The 19,806-nt window shown below is 51.6% G+C and overlaps 1 protein-coding gene across 3 annotated transcripts; it reads left to right on the forward strand.

Moving 5' to 3' along the window:
• Positions 1-4,169: 4,169 nt before the first annotated feature.
• Positions 4,170-18,573, forward strand: Fads6 (fatty acid desaturase 6). Of its 3 annotated transcripts, none has more exons than XR_008222410.1 (7): positions 4,170-4,427; positions 4,988-5,154; positions 13,781-13,961; positions 14,684-14,871; positions 15,759-15,938; positions 16,484-17,195; positions 17,521-18,573. XR_008222410.1 is itself a non-coding variant. In XM_052757862.1 (7 exons), exons 1-6 carry the CDS (start codon positions 4,265-4,267, stop codon positions 15,920-15,922), a joined length of 843 nt encoding a protein of 280 aa, XP_052613822.1. In that variant the 5' UTR covers positions 4,170-4,264; the 3' UTR covers positions 15,923-15,938; positions 16,484-16,597. The 3 variants fall into 3 exon arrangements, 2 of the variants coding, with proteins under 2 accessions (XP_052613822.1, XP_052613821.1); XM_052757862.1 differs by lacking the exon at positions 17,521-18,573 and adding an exon at positions 14,022-14,154 and having other exon boundaries at positions 13,781-13,808; positions 16,484-16,597; XM_052757861.1 differs by having other exon boundaries at positions 16,484-18,573.
• Positions 18,574-19,806: the final 1,233 nt, after the last annotated feature.

Consider the following 19,806-nt stretch of genomic DNA (forward strand, 5'->3'; position numbering starts at 1 on the left):
GAGGCAGGTGGATCTCTGTGAGTTTGAGGCCAGTCTGGTCGACAGAGTGAGTTCCAGGACAGCCAGAGATGTTACACAGAGAAGCCCTGCCTCAGAAAAAACAACAAAGAAAAACATCAAGTTAGAGTTAAGGTATGACATACATAAAGGCTGCTGGTGTAATTTGCATCACTGTGTTTTGGTCCTGCCCATTCGCAATCCTACAATGAGAACTTGAGTCTGGCTTCTTCCTTTAACACAGATCTATGAAATTCAATCTGTCAGACCACCCATCTATTCTGTTGCCTGGACCAGTGGCTCTGTTCTACTGCTCATGCCGTAGAAATGCATCATGGTTCACATGTCCGTTTCCCTAGGCATGTAGACCATTTCCAGTCAGCTATGACCACTAAGCACAAGACTGTGGACAAACATCTTCATCCCTGTTGGGCAGATACCTGGGAGCTGAGTGGCTAGGCCACACAGTGGGTATATATTTAACCTTTTACAAAACTGTCATTCGGTTAGTGGTGTGTGTTTGTAATTCCAGCACTTGAGAGACAGAGGCAGGAAGATTGTGAGTTCGAGGACAGCCTCAGCTACATGGTGAGACCCTATCTCAACAAACCAAGGGCTAGAGTTATAGTCCAGTGACAGATTTGCTCAGCAAGTGCAAGGCCCAGGTTTGGGTCGTCAGATCAAACCAAACCAAACCAAACCAACACCAAAAGCCCTGGCAAACTGTTTTCTGAAGGGGTCACATCACTACACACTTTGGTTGATTAGCACAGTTGCTATGTATCTTCTCCAGCACTGAGGTCAGTGGTTCATTTTAGGTACATTTCCCTAGGCTACTCATCTACATCCTGCTTTCATGTTTCTCCTGGCCGTTTGTGTATTTTCTTTGATCACCAACTGTTCATGTCTCCTTTGTCTCCGTATATCCCACAACTTCTGCCTCTGCTAGCTAAACGCTTATGGTACCTCTTTGTTTGGGCATCTTGAAACACTCTCTAGATTCGCCTTCATCTCTTTCTTGTATAGACAATTCTCCCTAAACACGTTACACAAACCCTCCTCTGGTCTAAAGCCTCCTGTGGCTCCTGCAGTCGCTGCCTGTCATTGCGGGGACCTCCAGTCCCTGCCCCCTGTCTTTCTCCCCGCCTTCCTTCCGCCTTCCTTCCGTTGCTCCTCTCTGCTCTCCCCCTGCCTTGAGAATGCAGAATGTCTTGTTCCCTGTCCTGGGTCAAGGCTGTTGAAACCAAGTCCACCTGTCTCCAGAGAGCTACTGGCCAGCTCCCCCTCACCTGCTTTCTGCCCCCTCCAGTCTCCTCTTCAACTAAAAATAAAAGTTTTGTGTTTATGAATGTTTTGCCTCTATGTACGCACGAGCATCACATGTGTGCCTGGTGACCGTAGCATCCAGAAAAGAATGTCGGGTCCCCTGGAACTGGAGTCACAGAGGATTGTGAGCTGTCATGGAGGTTCTGGGAACCAAACTGGTCCTTTGCAAGAGCAGCGAGTGCTCTCAGCTGCTGAGCCGTCCCTCCGGCCCTTCCCCCAAGCTCCGCTGACACCCGCTCAGCCCTTTCCCCCTTTAGTTTATTATTATAGAGGGTACCAGGGTAGCTGGGGCTTGGTAGCAGGCTTGGCCGCACCAGGCACTTCCTCCCATGTATGATGAAGGTAGCAAGATCTCCCTCCCCAGTTAATTCAGTATTACTACTCTTACATTTCTAAGACTTGTACATCTCCCTCCCTGACAATTCTAGTCTGGTGGGAGGGACTCCAAGCGGTAGGGAGGGAGGGAGAAGCGCAGCACCCTTCTCTGTCTAAGACCATTTGTTGACAAAAAGAACTGGATTTGCAGGCGCTTTGGTTTCTAGTTCAGTCATTTAGTAATTGTGGGGTTTTGCACAGATCAGTTAGTTAATTTCTCTGAATCTTCATTAATTTTTTTAAAATTTTTTATTTTTATTTTGCAATACAATTCAGTTCTACATATCAGCCACGGATTGCCTTGTTCTCCCCCCTCCGGCCCCCCTCACTTTCCCCTTAGCCCACCCCCCATTCCCACCTCCTCCAGGGCAAAGCCTCCTCCGCGGACTGAGATCAACCTGGTAGACTCAGTCCAGGTAGGTCTAGTCCCCTCCTCCCAGGCCAAGCCAAGCGATCCTGCATAGGCCCCAGGTTTCAAACAGCCAACTCATGCAATGAGCACAGGACCTGGTCCCACTGCCTGGATGCCTCCCAAACAGATCAAGCCAATCAACTGTCTCACCCATTCAGAGGTCCTGATCCAGTTGGTGACCCCTCAGCCATTGGTTCATAGTTCATGTGTTTCCATTCGTTTGGCTATTTGTTCCTGTGCTTTATCCAACCTTGGTCTCAACAATTCTCGCTCATATAAACCCTCCTCATTCTCGCTAATTGGACTCCCAGAGATCCACCCAGGGCCTAGTCATGGATCTCTGCATCCAGATCCCTCAGTCGTTGGATGGTTTTTGAAACAGGGCTTCCCTGGGTAGTCTTGGTGGTGCTGGAACTCATTCTATAGACCTGGCTGGTCTTGAACTCATAGAGATGCACCTGGCTCTGCCTCCTGAGTGCTGGGATTAAAGGTGTGTGCCACCAGTGTCCAGCCCCTTCATAAACTGAATGAGCAGGGTTCATTCTTAAAAAAAGGTGGCTCCAGAGCACTTGTTCTTACAGAAGACCCGGGTTCAGTCCCCAGCACCCACCTGGTGATTTGCAAGTGTCTGTAACTCCAGTACCAGGGGATCCAGTGCCTTCTTCTGGCCTCCATGGGCACCAGACACTCACCTGGTACACATCCGTACATGCAGGCAAAACACTCAAGCACATGAAATAAAAACAAATCAATAAATGAAGGGCTGATGAAGCGACTCAGCAGGTCAAGGCTCTCACTAGTTGCCAAGCCTGATGGCCTGAGTTTGATCCTCAGAACCAAAATGTTGGAAAGGAAGATCCGAACTACATCTACCTGGGAGATTATCCTTTCCACGGGGTCACTGGGAATACACAAAGCCTCTTAAGTGTGTGGAAGTTGAGGGGACAGTTCAAGGAGAACACTGGCCTGGTAAGGAGCTCTTGATCTCGGGCCACAGATCCCAGTCCTTGGCAAGCTGGGGCAGGGTTGTAAGAGTGAGACCAGCCTGGACTACACAATCCATTGAGAGAAGCCCGAACTGCAAACCAGACCATGTCTTCAAACACAAAATTGGAAGAACATAGCTGAATCCATGAAGGAGAGCTCCAGGAGGGGAATCAAAATCATGCCTCTCTCCCTGACAGGTGCTCAAGGGTCTCCTGGGAAAAGGCTGCTGTCTCCTCCCTACCAGACCCAGTCAGTTTTTTAAAAAAGGTTTTGATTTGAAGTTGGGGGGGGGGGGGAGTACCGTGAAGATGAAATGGGACAGAGAGGGGAGTCAAGTCACTTCTGTTAAAACCGCACTCAGAGTGGCCCCCCATCCCCCCACCCTCCCACCCCCACACACACTCCCTATCTGCAAAGTGAGTCCCTAGGTTTTCTGCTTCAGCAATCCAGAAATACTTATGTTCCAGATACCAAAGATGAATATGCATGTTGCAAGGGAGATCCTGAGTAGTCACAGACTGCTCAGCAGTAAGGCGCTTGCTGCCAAGCCTGGTGACCTGAGTTCCCCAGGACCCACATGGTGGAAAAAGAGAACTGATTCCCACAAGCCCCCGAACTCCACATAGACACCGCACACATCTACACACACATATTAATAATTTAATGAAATAAAATTTAAATGGAGAAATACTCAGGTTTTGGGCCTAAGAGTGCAGAACAAACCAAAGGTGGAGATGAGAGGAGAGGGCGAGGAGGAGGTGGATGAACAGCTAAGGCCTTCGCGGGCCTTCTGCTTTCCCCCAGCGCTGTCTCCTCTACCTCAGTTTGGTCCTTGTCTCAGGGTCACCACCCCAGGTCCCCCCACAACCCCCGGGCTTCGCTTTGGCTCCTCCCTCTCCAAGCTGTTCTGGTGCAGCGGGCTGGCAGGGAGGCTGCATTTAGGCCCCGCCTAGGTCACGGGTCACGGTTGCCCGTGCCAGAAGGAGCTTCTCACGGTGACTTCTGGCTGGTGGTGTCCCAACTCGGTGCGTGACTCCGCCCCGCTCCGCTCCCCCCCCCCCCCCCCCCCGCCCCGCGCGTTTGTCTTCTCTCCGGAGCAGCGGCCGCTCACACCCGAGTTCTCCGGTCCTCCTCGCTTGTCGCCAGCCCCGTGCGTCCTGGGATCCCATGGAGCCCGAGCAGAGCGCGTCCCCGGGGGACGGCGCTGCTGAGGTGCTGCTGAGCGAGCTGGAGCGGCAGGTGCAGGACGTGGTGCGGGCGAGCTCCTGGTGGGAGCGCCGCGGTGTGGACTGCGCCGTCCTCGCTGTCAGCTTGCTCGCCTTGCCGGCGGGTGAGACAAAGGCACTGGCTGCGGTTGGGGGTGGCGCGGGGCTGAAGGTGGTGCAGGCTGGAAGGGAACTTCAGGACTCTAGGACCCTGGATCCCAGTTCAGTCTCCAAAGTCTAGTTGGAGGGAGTCTACTCCATGTCCCGCTGGAGCTGGGAGAAAGCCCGATGCTTGAAAGTGGTGGAGAAAAAAGTTGCAGAAGGAGTCCTGAGTGGATGGAAGGGAAGAGCATGATTTGAGGGGGACGCCAGAGACGGGCAGAGTGGGACTGAAGAAGCACTCTGTGACATCCAGTCCCCATCTCTGCTCTGGCTGGGTTTCAGGAGGGTGACCTGGCAGAATGTGGACAGCAGAATATCGTTGGCAAGCCCGTGGGGGGATCTTTGGTGTCCCAAATCCTGCAGAGAGCCAACCCACCCCTCTCAGGCCCAGGAACCTGCCTGCCACAGGCCCAGGGCTGGCCTTCTTTGGCTTGGGGTTTGGGGAATTGTGTGCATGTTGGTCTGGGCCCATATTTTCAAAAGCTGGCCAAAGATCCTGATCCCTGGTGCCTCCTCTCTGCAGGGTTCCTGTGCCTACGCTTCCATAGTGTCCTGGCCTTTACCACTGGCATCACAATCTTGGGCATCTGCCATTACACACTCACGGTCAAGGGCAGTCACCTGGCCACTCACGGTGCCCTCACAGAGTCCAAACGCTGGAACAAGATCTTGATGATTTTCTTTGTGGAGGTGAGGTTGGCAGAGGTGGGATAGGCAGTTGCTGGGTGGGCATCTCTATGTGTCCATCCATGTTGGCAAGCAGTTGCTGCCTAGTGGGCAGTGTACGACACAGTTCCTCTGTGTGTGTGTGTGTGTGTGTGTGTGTGTGTGTGTGTGTGTGTGTGCCCGCCCATGTATTCCTCCAAGCCCTTGAGAGGAAGCTGGCATTAGTGAGTGGGCCTGCATCCTACAGAGCCTGGTGTCTGCCTTTGACAATTAACTTGGCTTATCTTGTGATAATCTTCAACGGTTGAACGGCAGAAACATTTTCCCTGTCCCTGGACTCCTTCAATGCTCTCTGTAGCACTAGGCCTAAGGTGGGTGGAGTTTCTTCTTCCGTCCAGGAGGCCTGCAACTGGCCAGTCTTGCTCTGGGGTTGTGTGTCTCACAGAAGCCTCTGGTCCTGCAATCATGGCTCATTGTTTGAAGGGCAGACGGGGGAGGGGGTGGGGGTTGGGGACAATGTCGCAGCACTCCAGCTCTGTAGCCTGCTCTCCCACCTGCTGAGCCAGGTGGGAGAGCAGGCTGAGCCGTCTTGAGAAATGCTTTGCTCCTCTAACCCTCCAGGAAGGGCTCTGCTGTCTCTCTCTCCTTCCACCTCTCCTTGCTCTTCCTTCTCACCCGTGAGCCACTAGGAAGGCAAAGGCCACTGGACAATTGTTCTTCAGGCCGCCCCAGATCCTCTGCCAAAGTTGTTCTCTTCTGCTCCAGGGGGACCCTCACTAGCCACCCAGGTTCCCCAGGAATAGATGGGGAAGCTGCTAGCAGGAATAGGTATGTCTGGAAAGGACTCGTTATTGGGACCAACCAACCCAATCACTATCTTTTTATAAAGCTGTGTCACTGTTTTTTAAATTTTATATATTTTTGTTTTATTACATTTATTTATTTGTTTGTTTTATGGGGTGGGGGTTGCATGTGCCATGACACACCAGCGAAGGTCCGATGACAACATGCAGGGATTAGTTCTCAGTTTTCTCTTGCCACCACATGGGTCCTGGGGATCCAGCTCAGGCCTTTAGGCGTGACCACAAGTTGAACTTGGTGAATGATTGTGAAGGTCCTTCCTTTTATTTGGGTATGCATGTGCAACTGCATGTCTATGTCTGCATTACATGCATACAGTGCCCATAAAGGCCAGAAGAGGGCATCAGATCCCCAGGAACTGGAACCATTCAACATGGGTGCTGTGAATGGAACCCAGGTCCTCTGCACGAGCAGTAATTGCTTTCACCTGGGGAGCCATATCTTCTGCCCCCTAAATCATGTAACTTTTTATACAGCTTTAGGTAAACACCACACACACACACACACACACACACACACACACACACACACACACCTTTTGATATACCACTTCAGTGGAGTGGTGGGAACATTTCTTACCCAGCATTCCCTGTCCTCTCCTCCCCTCAATACCTTCTTACGAGCCCAGGCTTCTGAAGGGGTAGGGGCATGAAGAACCCACAGGCTGTGGCTTCCTAGGGTCAATTTTAAAATACCCCCCTTTCCAGGAAGCTCTGGGTCTGCCTAGACTCGGAGGCACAGTTGGAGCCTGGGGTCAGGGTCTGTATGTAACCTGCTGGGAGAGGCAGGGGTGATGTCTGTATCATTTGTATAAACAGTATCCCAATGCTGGGACTCAGAGTGCAGGCTTAGTCCTGCATGGGTTTTCTAAAGTGGTGCTGCATGCTAGGAGCCTGTGGCAGCCAGGGGCTGTCAATCATAGATTAACCAGCTGCGGCGGTGGGGGGTGTGTGGTGGGGGTGGTTATTGTGTGGAGGTTACTCTGAAGCATTCTTACCAGGTCGCTAGATAACTGATGCCTGATCAAGCAAGAGGACTTCTGATTCTGACTGCCTGGGGGACAGAAGGGCCCTCTCTGTGTGGAGTGGAGGCAGGGAGGAGACACTGGAATGTCCTCTTGGCCTGCGCTGCTTGGTAGCTCCTCCAGAACCTCGGCACAGGGACCCGGGGAACCAGACAGCCTTAGGCCTGAGTTCTGTCTGTTGCACACAGCTTTTGTCCCATATGACCTCGGTTCAATGGCCTCATCTTTACCTCTTCCCTTGACCCAGTTCTTAGCAGCTCTTCTGTCAGTATTTGCTGGCCATGACCTTGCATTCCACTTGTGGACAAGGTCTACAGGAAAGTTAGCTAGTGGGGTGTGTGTGTGTGTGTGTGTGTGTGTGTGTGTGTGTGTGTGTGTGTGATGTTCTGAAGACCCATGCCCTTTTGTGGCTGGGGAGGAAAGGCCTGGATCCCCCCTCATGTTCTACACTGTTGATTGTGTTGCCATGGGCTCTGGTGAGCTGTGAGCAATCAGAAGTAGTTTTGCCAGTCCAGCCCTCCAAGTGACCTGGGCAGGGAGGCATCTCTATTTTCCAACCTTAGGGTATAACTCTGGTTCCTCTCTAGGACTGGTTCCCAAGTACGGGGGAGTGTGGGTTAGCCCCACCTAGCTGGCATGTATAGGGCAACGTCTTTGGAGCCTTTGGAGCCTCGTGCCTTGATTGGAGTCCCAGCCCCAATAGTGGCGCCGAGCTTGAGCAAGGTGGTTAATTCTATATCCGGGGTTAGTTTCTTCATGGAACCCACAAGCGTGATAACACAGCCTCCTTATTAACCCTGCGAGGGCACTGGGTGAGACAGTGCGACTTTCCAGGCCTTCCACGAGCCATGGTGTCGCTTTGTGTTTTCCAGCTGGTGAGGACACACTGACAGCTGCAGGGCAGCATGGACTGCTTTTGATGGTTTGTTTTGTTGTTGTTCTGTGCTTGTTAACCGTGAGGCTGCAGAGCCTGGCAGAGCGGTGCAGGTGTTGGTTGGTATTGGGTTACCTGGCACAGGACAGGCTCTCCTGGCCTGGGAACCTCCGAGGTGCACGGGACTCTTCCTGGATCCCGGACTCTCCTGCTGTCTTCTCCGGTCACCCTCCTAGAGACACTATTATGCAGAATATCTGGTCTTAGGCCCTGGGTTCCTTTGGGGGTTCTACAGAGTCTGCAGCTCCAGGCATCAGCGGGGTACTTCTGGTTTTCTTTGGCAATCCAGTGTCTGGTCACATTATCTTGTGGCCTGCTGGGTCTAAGCTGACCCAGGCTCTCTCTGACCCAGTGACTCTGGAGAGCAGAAGCACAGAATAGAATAGGGCTATCACTCTAGGCTGTATTCAAAATCATGATCCCCTACCCATACCAGATGAGTTTTCTCTGAAGACCCCTTTCTGGCCTACTTGAGGAAGTTCCTACCCTGGTCTTACTCAGCACGCATTTTCTTTCCTGGCTACATCACCCAGGCTGCTAGGTGTATCCTTGGAGTTGGCCAGGGAATGATGTCATGCTAAGACAACCACCAGAAGATAGAATGAGCAGGCCACATGGTTTAAGTTCTGAATTTGAGGATTAACCTCTGAAAAACTTTTAGTATCACAGCCAAGGATGCTCCCCTGAATGGGCAGGAACCAGCCATGCTAGTCACGAAGTTCTTTATTGTGTACACTCGGCTTTGTGCTGTGGGGTGGAGCCACAGCTGATCCACTAGGAACCCTGTGCAGCTCGCTGTGTCCCACAGGGGAAGGCCTGTCACCACCCATAGGTTCCCTGTGGTACAAACCACAGAGAGTCCCAAGCCTCGTCCTGATCCTCATCTGCTCCCTCCTGGCTGAGTCCAGAGCAGCCCATCAAGGCTGTTCCCTCAGGCCATCTCACCATCTTCTGCTTGCTCCCACCAGGAAAGAGCTGCCATGACTGATACAGTTTTTCTTTTTTGGTGCTAGGGATTGAATGCAGGGTCTCGTGCATAGCAGACACCTGCTCTGTCTTTGAGCTGTGCCCCAGTCTTAACTATGGCCTCTCTCTCTCCCTCTCTCTCTCTCTCTCTCTGTGTGTGTGTGTGTGTCTCTTTTTATTTATTTATTTATTTATTTATTTATTTATTTATTTATTTATTTATTTATTTATTTATTTTTATTTTTTATTTTTTTGGTTTTTCGAGACAGGGTTTCTCTGTGTAGCTTTGCGCCTTTTCCTGGAACTCACTTGGTAGCCCAGGCTGGCCTCGAACTCACAGAGATCTGCCTGGCTCTGCCTCCCGAGTGCTGGGATTAAAGGCGTGCGCCACCACCGCCCGGCTTATTTTTAAAATCTTATTTAGAGGACCAATGCAGATATTCAGTACAAAATACACTGCTGTACACAAACTTTTAAGTCTTCTAATAATTACAGATTTACAGGACATCTCAGTGCAGGGGAGAGAAGTCTAGCGGATTGGATCAGTCATTCCTGTTTCCTTCCAGTAATTACATTTATGTGTCATTCAATATCAAAACCAAGGAAGCTGACGTTGGCACTTGTATGTGTTTAGTTCTCTGCCTTTTTAATCACATGTATAGATTTTTCAATATGTCCGGTCCCAAGGAGTGGCATGAACAGGCTGTGGGGATGGATGAGTGTTTGCCACGCAAGTGTAAGGATGGGAGATTGGATCTCCAGAATCCCGTAAGTGATGGGTGGATTTGTCAGCCCAGCTGTAAGTCCTGCTTCAGGAAGTAGAGAGAGTGGAATCCCCAGAGCAAGCTAGCTATCACGACTGGCTGTACTGGCAAGCTCTGGGTTGGCCTGAGAGACGCTGTCTCACAGGATAAGGTGGAAGAGTGACTGAGGAATCCTGCCGTCAACTTCAGGATTCCACATGTACACTCACCCATGTGCCCATACATCCACATGCGCACACACACACACACACACACACACACACACACACACACACACTTGAAAAATGGATGGAGGTGGGGGAAGCAGCCTGGTCTTTAAAATCAGTGGTGTAGAGGCTGAGAAACCCTGAAAGAATTTTAGAAGAGCAGCTGGTGAGGTGTCTGGAAGCCACTAGATTCTCAAAGGGGCCGAGATGAAAGGGGCCAAGAAGGCCCATGTGCCAGGCAGAGGAATCGGTACTTTGTCTTGTAGCCAGAGAGGTTTGCCATGAGACAGAGCTTAAAAAGCCCAGGGGTGGTATGGTATGGTACCACAAGCCTTTAACTTAGGAGGCAGAGGCAGGTGGATCTCTGTGAGTTTAAGGCTAGCCTGGTCTACATAGTGAGATCTTGCCTCAAAAACAAATTCTGGGCTACGTTTTCCTCCTGGGACATCACTGAAGTTATTAGTTCTGTCCATTCCCTTCTTTAATCATTCCGGAACTCTCTGTTTATTTTCTCCTGTTAAATAAACAGGAGCGGGGCTGGGGCTCAGTTGGTAGAGACCTTGCCTAGCATGCACATTACAACAGTGCTGCATAAATCCAGACCTGGTGGTTCACACCTGTAACCAGCACTAGACATGTAGAGGCTAGAGGATCAGGAGTTCAAGGCCATCCTCAGTTACACAGGGAGTTTGAGACCTTGTCTAAAACAAAAACAAAAACAAATACAAACAAACAAAAACTGCTTTGCAGGACTGAAAAACAAGTATGAAGTTACAGCAGCGTGACCTAAACGGGTAGAAACTGGGTCACTCCGCTAGTTGGGTCTGCGGTAGATGAGGCAGGAAGCTGGCTGGAGGCTGCTGGTCTCTACGAACAGGAGGAAGACGGGAGGGGTCCTAGGCCCAGGCTGGGGTGCTGGGAAGGGGGGTGCAGGAGGGTGTTGGCTGGGTGCCATCGAGCACAAGAGGGTAGGGGTGGAGGAGTGAGAAGGGTCAAGGGTGAAATCTAGGTCTCCAGGTGGAAGCCAAGGCCATCATGGGGCCCCTCCTGAAATGGGCCAGGAGTTGGGGCAGCAATATGGTCAGGGTTCGAAAGAAGGGTGGTGGTCATTGTCCCTCAGGCGGGGGACGGCAGGCTACGGTGAGCCCAGCTCCTTTTCTTCCCTAAGAACCCTCTGGCTGGTTCCCGGGAATAGGCAGTCCCTCTCCAGCTCTGGGTGGCGGCACCTCAGCAGTAGGTTCGTCAAAACAATCGGAAAAAAACTGAGCTTCAAATAAGCCACCAGTAGTTTTTTTAAATAAATATACCCCAAATGTGACATGGGTGTTACTGCAGGCTGGGTTTTCACAGCTGCCCCATTCAGGGAAATGCAGGTGCCTGAGTGTGGGTCCTCAGGGTACTAGGAAAGGACAGGGGTGTGACTTAACCACTCTGAGGATAAGAGGGGGACAGTGGTGAGGCCCCAGTCCTGACAGCAGTAGGCTTGCTTGGGACGGAGGGATCTTTCCCACCTGCCCCCGGTGTTCCCACAGGCCTACCATGGGGCCCCCGACACCCTCGGGTGCTGCAGGATGCTTAAGTGAACAAGTAACTGCATTCATGAACAAATGAATGAATGGGAGTTTTGAGGGCCCTGGAGTGTAAACGAAGAGCTGTCAAAAGGAACTCACACCCATTCATACTGCTCCCAACATGTCTTGAGTGTTCAGAGTGTGAACGCTGTAGAGACAGAACACTCTTGAATCTTCCCGAAGGCACCCGCCACAGAGGTTGGTGAGCGGTATTAAGAAGCTGCACCAACCTTGAGGTTTCTGGAACTTTCTCTGGGTCTGGATGAGGAAACCTCTTTGGTAAGACTTGGAAATGGTCCTTTACAGCTGGGTGTGGTGGCATGTATCTGTAATCCCAGCACTTAGGAGGCCAAGACAGGAAGACTGAGAGTTCCAGGCCAGCCTGGGCTACACATCCAGATCCTGTCTCAAACAATTGCGACAAATAGAAGACAGTTTACAGAAAGGACACAACCCATTTTACAAGTAACTCAGCAGCATCAATCATTTCCTGTTGTTCTTGAGTGGATGGGTAATGGGCACACATACTACATACTACAATCTACATACTACAGTCTACATACTACAATCCACCTTCCTCTTTTCTCCTCCAAATCACTCCCTTTTGTCTCTCAGGAGAGAACATCTAAACGGGACTGAGGGGTGGATGGGGTTAGGAGCACTCAGTGTCCATTCTCCACACTGGGCAGCTTGCAAGTCTTGTAACTCCAGCTCCAGGGAGTATGATGCCCCAGTCTGGCCTCAGTGAGCACTTGCACATAAGTGTGCATACTCACATGCACACACACACACACACACACACACACACAACCAAAAAGGGGGGACCTAGAAATCTAGTTATGAAATAACCTCAGATAAGTTCTTATTCATAGAAAAAGGCAAAATCACCCATTGGCTCTGCAAGTGGGTACCAAGTCTCAAGTCACATCACAAATCACCAGTCACACCTGAGGGCCTTGGCTTGTGCCTGGGACCTTTCTGAGAAGCCTCTTGGTACCTGAGGGTACCCATCTCTAGATGCACAGTCCTGGTCAGGCTCCAGGCTGGTTCTGGCATTGACTCTCCAAGAACAGTTGCTAGTGGGCTGCAGGGAGAGGGGGAGCAGGTGCCAGAAGCGAAATCAACTGTGGGTGAGCAGTGAGGGCGCTGCACTCAGCTGGCATCTCTTGGTAAAAGGACTGGCCTTGGGGAAGAGCACAGTTACTTCTGGGTGCCAGAGAGATGGCTCAGAAAGTAAAAGCAGCCACTATACAGTCCTAGTGACCTGAGCTTGATCCTGGAACCCGTGTAAAGGTGGAAAGAGAGAACTGATTCAACAAAGTTGTAATCTGACCTCCTCACGTGCATCATGGCGTTTGAGTGCCCACACACAACACACACACACACACACACACACACACACACACACACACACACACACACACACACATATTAATAAAACAAACAAAAGGAATTAGCTTCTTCTACGTGGGACAGATCCCCAGGGGTATAAAGCATACCCTGGCAGGCCAGTGGGTAAGGCAGGCCTGACTCTGAGATCTGGTGCTCAGTGCATGTGCCCTGCAGTCTGCCTGCCTCACAGCAGCTGGTATTGAGAAGCTTCCCCAGAACAGGAAAGCATCTTCACTAAAGTCATCAAAATCTTCTGGCCTGGATAAAACACTTGAAGCCTTACATCTGCATGCTCATCTGCATATATCTACATAAGAAACAACCTAGCACCTCTTTTGCATTCAGAATGATTGCTCTCCTTGCCAGAGTGTGTGCTGCGCTTTGGTGAGTAGCACTGCCAAAGAGTCACTCGAGGGAGATATTGGCTCTGGGCATATTAGTGCCCCAATGCCCCTTCAGCCTGCATTGTGGGCTCTACAGGAAGTGATCCCCTTGCACCCTCAAACCACTCCCGGAAACCTTTCCTTACTCCTCCAAGCTCAGGCTGCCAAGTAGTGTCAGGAAGGTACAGCTGTTTGCCAGGTACACACATAAAATAATTGTGGCAGATTCCAGCTTTACCTGCACTGACAGATAACCTCTGAGGTTTGAGAAGTTGCCTAGCTGGTAGCCAGTGAGGGAGTGGCAATCCAGTGATCCAACGTCCTCGTCCCTAAATGCTTTGCAGAGCAACACCAAGTAGATGCCTGGCTGCCTCACGGGGGTCACGGATGCTTGAGAGATGATGGACAAGTTAGATTACTGTGGATGCAGAGGAGGAGGGCTCAGGAGTGATGGGTAGGAAGGGTGGAAGTGTTCTCGAGGCTCCTTGGGTTCTGCTTTGTTCAGTTGTGTCCGACATGGACCCAGTGCCCTTTTGGCTTCCCCTCTAGGTATGCACAGCCTTTCCTGCAGAGTTTGGTAAGTTCAGCCACGTCAACATGCACCATGGTTACACCAACGTGGTGGGCCTGGGAGACTCGAGCACATGGAAGATCCCGTGCCTCAACCGCTACATCTACATGTTCCTTGCACCGCTTTTGATCCCCATCTTAACTCCACTGGTAGCTCTTGGTGAGTACTGGATTGGGGTGTCCTGACGACCTGCCCCAGCCCTCTTTCCTTCCTTCCTAGTTTTGTGGACCTTGCTTGTGAAGGTAGCTGGGAACCACGAGTCAAGACTGTCCGAGGCAGCCAAGCTGGGTGGAAAGAACCCCGGACCTGGTCCAGGTCTCTCCTTTACTTACTGGCTGGTGGCTGTGGGCAGGTAACTTGACCTGCCTGCCTTAGGTTCTTCACCTGCTCAAGGATGGTGTGAAAATATAAGGAGCCCACATATATACAGGAGCTTTGTAAGGGCTGGAGAGGTGGCTCAGAGGTTAAGAGGGCTTCCTGCTATTCCAGAGGACCAGACTTCAATTCCTAGCATCTGTACTGGGTTGCTCACAATCCCCTGTAACTCCAGCTTCAGGGGGAATCAATCAATACCTCCGGCTTCCATGGGTACCAGCACTTACACACACACACACACACACACACACACACACACACACACACACACACCCCACAGAATTATAACATAAAATCTCAGGGTATGTGGGGTCACTTTGTAGATGTCCTGTACAAACCACACTGCAGACCTTGACCTTAGCCAGGGTGCAAAGGCAGGATATGCTTTTCATGTTGTCTAGGTTCACTGAACACACCCAGAGCACTCCTCTACTTTAACACTCCTGGTCACCAGGGAGCCGGCTCATGATGGCTCTCCCTTACATCACCTCTTGTCCCTCTGACAGAGCATTTGAGGAAGGAAGAGCTGAGGGTGGCACTTCGGACATTGGGCTTCATGTCCCTGGGCCTTTATTCTCAGTACTGGCTGCTCCTGAATGTGTCGGGCTTCAAGAGCCCCGGTTCAGCGCTGGCTTGCATGCTGCTGGCCAGATCCCTGCTGGCCCACCCCTATCTCCATGTCAACATCTTCCAGGTAAGCTCCCAGCCCTGGACTCAGGCAGCTAAGAGGAGCATCTACAGCTGTCCGACAGCAGGCCAGACTTTAGGTAGAGAGAGGTCACCAAAGGACGCTTCCCCAATTCCTGCTCCTCCCCTGTCACTGTGGGTCATCACAGGAAGTCTGGGTTTCAATGAAGCCTTTGCCTGGTCCTGGAGAGACCCTCCTTGCTTTCTTCTCCAGTCTAAACCCTACCCATCATTCAAGGTCAAGTTTATGTATCTCCTACTGTTTCGTTCAATCAGTACATACAAACACCTTCTCCACTAGGCACCTCCCTGGGTCTAGGTTACCTGGAGGTAAACAAGTACTTCAGGTGAACTGAGACAAGTAGATGGGACATAGTGAGAGGATGGGGTAATTAGCTGCAGATGTGCCCAGTGCCAGGGGATTGTGCAGAGATCTAACAGGTCTTCACCCATAGGGGAGCAACGAGGTCTCCCTGTGGAAATGGTGCCAGCGTTGAATGCCGAACTCCTGGCTGTTCTCAAAGACCTTCTGTCTCCTGCTCTGCCCTTGCTCTGCCTCATGGCATTGCCCTGGGCCCTCCCTTTGCTCTCCTTGAGCTTGGACACACCAGTAAAAGCATGCTACCGGTGTGAGGCATGCAGGGTCACAAGAACAAGCAGTGAGTCAGGGGCATTTGAATACCAGGGTTCTGAAAAGATGCATAGACAAAGCCCTTCATTGCCCAAATGGGGAGAGGCCCAGATGTGGGAAAGACTCAGCTCACTGCAGACTGGGTTAGCCCAGTCTAGAGCTTTCTCACACTTCTAGGGTCCCACTGGCCCCTGTACGCTTGGTGAAGACAGACCCAGGGTTGTCTAAGCCCTCACAGGGTGGGACCCATATGTCTATCACAGCACATCGGATTGCCTATGTTCTCCCCGGACAAGAAGCCCCGGCGGATTCACATGATGAGCCTGGGGGTGCTGAACCTGCCACGGCAGCCACTGCTGGACTGGGCATTTGGCCACTCGCTCATCAGCTGCCATGTGGAGCATCACCTCTTCCCGTGGCTCTCTGACCACATGTGCCTGAAGGTAGCCAAAGGCTGGGAAGAGGGCTGGGAGGAAGGGCCTGTCCGAGGGTGGAAGGTGGGGAACCTCCGGGTACATCTCAACTCTGGGTCCCCTCACTGGCCTCTTCAAAGGTCACCCAGGACGGGCAGCCTGGAGTACAAGTAATAACATGGGTTTTATATTGGAGTCACCTGGGTTTCCTAGTAGCAATATGACTCTGGGCAAGTTCACCGAGCCTCAGTTTCCTTGTCTGTAAAATGGGAGGGGACAGGGTTCATCTTGATGATTTTGAGGATGAAATTGATCTAAATATTTGACCCAAAGAAGATGCTTAGCAGAGGGAGCTGAGGAGGGTGGGCATGTAGTTGAGAGTCTTGTGGGGAGTGAGGGTGAGAGGCCATTCCTCCCTCTAGGGTAGGGTAGAAGGATTCAAAAGCTCTCCAATACTTCAGCCCCTCACTTCCCCAGCAGAGAATGGCTAGGGTTCGACAAGGGAGGGCTCAATGGTGGGCAGCCTGCTGCAGGCCTGAGACCCAGGGCTCTCTCCTTCTGTGACTCTTTCTCAGGTGAAGCCCTTGGTATCCAAGTTTCTTCATGACAAGCAGCTGCCCTATAATGAGGACTCCTACCTGGCTCGCTTCCAGCTGTTCCTCAGTCACTATGAGGAGTTCATGGTGCATGCCCCGTCCATCACCGAGCTGGTGGGGCTGCAGTGAAGGCTGGCTCCCCGCCCTGGCCCAGTCCTGGCCCTCCTGCACTGCTGGCCCCGGTGGCCCCGGTGGATCTGGAACATGGTGCTCTCGGGCAGACGGTGAAGCAGAGCAGATTGTGCCTGATGTCCCGGGGGTCTCCTGCTCTGGGGCCTCTCGGGGAGTTGAGTGGGGGTGGGGTGCAGGGAGAAGGACTGAAAGCAATACAGAGGCTGCACTTCCTGATCCACCTCGGCCTCGGCTGACTCCATCTCAGGATCCCTTTCTCTGCTGCATCTGAGCCAGGGTAGGGCTAAGGGGGCTGGTGACGGGTGAGGTGGGATCCTATGCTCCGGTGGAGGGGGTTCAAAGAGAAGGGCCAGCCTCCTCAGCTCAGACCTCCCTGGTTGCCTAAGAGCCATATACTTCCCAAGCTGCTGCTTCTTCCCGTACCTTCTGAGGTTCTAGTCCCCCACGGCCAACAGGGTGAGGTCATTTTTTGACATGCCCCCCCTAGCTCTTCAACCAAAGGAGCCTGTGCCAGACCACGCTCAGCAGCCCCAGGACCCACAGTGTCAGTGAGATAAAAGTGAGTGTATTTCCAGGGAGGTGCTCCAGAGGGGAACAAATGCCTCAGGCATGAAATTGGAGAAAGCACCCCTCAGTTTTGAGCATGACCTTGGCTAGCTCTAGACAAGTCTGCCTTGTTCTGTGTTTAGAAGGATCCAACCTGGGTGAATTACTGGGAGGCGACTGAGGATGGAGACAGTGAACTGGAGCTGGGCCAGGAGGACCAGGAGGGATGGACAAAGCGGGGTGGGTGGGGTGAGATAGGAGAGTTGAGGACAAGGGCTAGGCTTGGCTGTGGGAGGGCCGTTTGCAACTTGGGTGGGAGCCAATGTTGCCAAACCTAGGAGGAAGCCACGCTGGGGACAATACCAAGATCCAGCCCAACAGGCAACTGAGATGGAGCTGCCTCAGCCAGAGGATGGAGCAGAGGGTTCCCGGAAGTACCCAGTGGAGACGGAAGGAGGGACTGCAAGGTTGACCGGCACCAGGAGGCCAGGGCAGTTGGTTCATAGCCTGGCTTCTCACCTCAGCCCTCCGGACATTTGGCTGATTCACACACTCAGGCTGTGCCGAGCACTGTACACACCCCTGGCTTCTACTGACTGGATGTTGGGAACCTAAATCATGACAATCAAAACTGTCTCCTGATACAGCCAAATGTCTCCTGAGTGGCAAAACTTCCTTGATTGAGAACATACAAGCCATTCTTCTGAGTGCAAACTGCTTTTTCAGTTAAATCACTGGATGGAAGGGGGGACTTCCCTGACGATGGGAGGCTGAACACTAGCAAAAGGGACCCAATAGGATGGACAGAGAGCTGGGAGGAGCAGCGTGCAGGAACCCGTCTCTGGGGTCTGGTGTGGCCTAGGCAGAGGACCTGTTGCTAGCCTGGACAGCCCTTTCCTGCTGTCTTCACCTGGCCCTCCTCTAGCGGAGACCACAGCTTCTTCCAGGACCCTTTCCTCCAGCTATGGCTCTTCCCAGCCTCTCCTTTGGGCTCCTTCTGGGCAGGGCCTGGCCTGGCAGTGGCTTCTAGCTGCTGCCGGCCCCTAGGTGCTTCTCTGCCTCTGTATCTCTGCTCAGAGGTGCTTCTTCACATGCCCTTCACTCTTCCTTTTGAGTCTGTGCCCTCTGTTCCCTGCTGGGAGGCTCCCGGACAGCAGTTTTGGCTCCAAGCCACCCTCTTGGGATGGGGTGGGCTTGGCAGCCGCCACCACCTCCTGCTTTGCTATATGTCATCGCTGGTCATTTGAAATGCATTAGCAGTTCAGAAGGGGTCTTAAGGCCCGAGAGTGTGATTCATCAAACTGCAAATTCTCCCTATGAAAAATGCGATGTCAGAAAAGGGTCCTGGCAGCATACCCAAAGCTAATGATTAAAACTATCCACATACACGACCAATGACTCATTGTTATTGATCTGGGCCTGAATGGGATACATTCCAGGGCAGCAGCTAGAGGCCCTGGGGACAGACCTGACTATACTATAGGCACAGTAGGAGCAAGTCGCTTAGTGTCCCCGAAATGTGATTATCTGTTACTCTACGGACGTGGGCTGGATACAGAACTAAGAGAAAGCATTAGGAATTCACAAAGTACTTCCAGGCTCTGCAGAATCCTGGAGTCTAATGTAGAGCAGAGTATATGGGAAGTGGCGGTACTGATGACCACAATCATAACTGATGTTTGCTTACCACAAACAGAAGGTTTCTTGTTTTGTTTTATTGTTGTTTTCTTGAGACAGGGTCTCGCTCTATAACCCTGGCTGGTCTGGACCTCACCTGATGGCTGACCTTGAACTCAGAGATCCAGCTGCCTCTACCTCAGTGGTTTTTAACTTTTCTAACGCTGTGACCCTTTAATACAGTTCCTCAGGTTGTGGTGACCACCCCCCCAATCATAAAACTATTTTCGTTGCTACTTCAAAACTGTAATTTTGCTGCTGTTATGAATTGTAATGTAAATATCTGATATGCAGGGCATCTGATATTCAAACCCCAAAGGGTCCTGACCTACAGGCTGAGAACCACTGCTCTACCTTCAAAGTGCTGGGATTAAAGGTATGCACCACCAGGCCAGGCTAGATGTCTTTATCTGTCACCTAATTTACAATCTTTACATGATTTTTTTCATGTTATAAAGGGAGAAAAAAGTTGAGATTAAACCTCTCAATATAATGACTGTTAAATTCAGACTCGGGATTTGAACTCAGTGACTCCAGAATCCATGCTATTGACTCTCATAGACCCTGCTTCTGAATGGGAAGCCCTGTAGAGATTTTGGGTGTTTGACCTGAATTTCCATCTCTTTCTTCCACAAGGCAGGATAATTGATGATTTTATCATTAAGAGCAATTCTTTAGAGACTGAGGCTGAGGCTCAGTTGGTACAGCGCTTGCCTAGCATGCAGCAGAGCCTGGAGTCAGTTCCCATCACTGCTAAGACCAGGTCTGGTGGCACATGCCAGTAATTCCCAGCACTCGGGAGGTAGAGGCAGGAGGATCAGGAGTTCAAGGTCATCCTCAGCTACATAGCAAGTCAAGGCTATCTTGGGCTCAGAGATCCTGTCTAAAAAAAAAAATGGGGCTGGAGAGATGGCTCAGCAGTTAAGAGCACTGGCTGATCTTCCAGC

The sequence above is a fragment of the Peromyscus californicus genome, unplaced genomic scaffold (genome assembly GCF_007827085.1).
Source record: "Peromyscus californicus insignis strain IS unplaced genomic scaffold, ASM782708v3 Scaffold_3__1_contigs__length_106647218, whole genome shotgun sequence".
Taxonomy (NCBI): domain Eukaryota; kingdom Metazoa; phylum Chordata; class Mammalia; order Rodentia; family Cricetidae; genus Peromyscus; species Peromyscus californicus.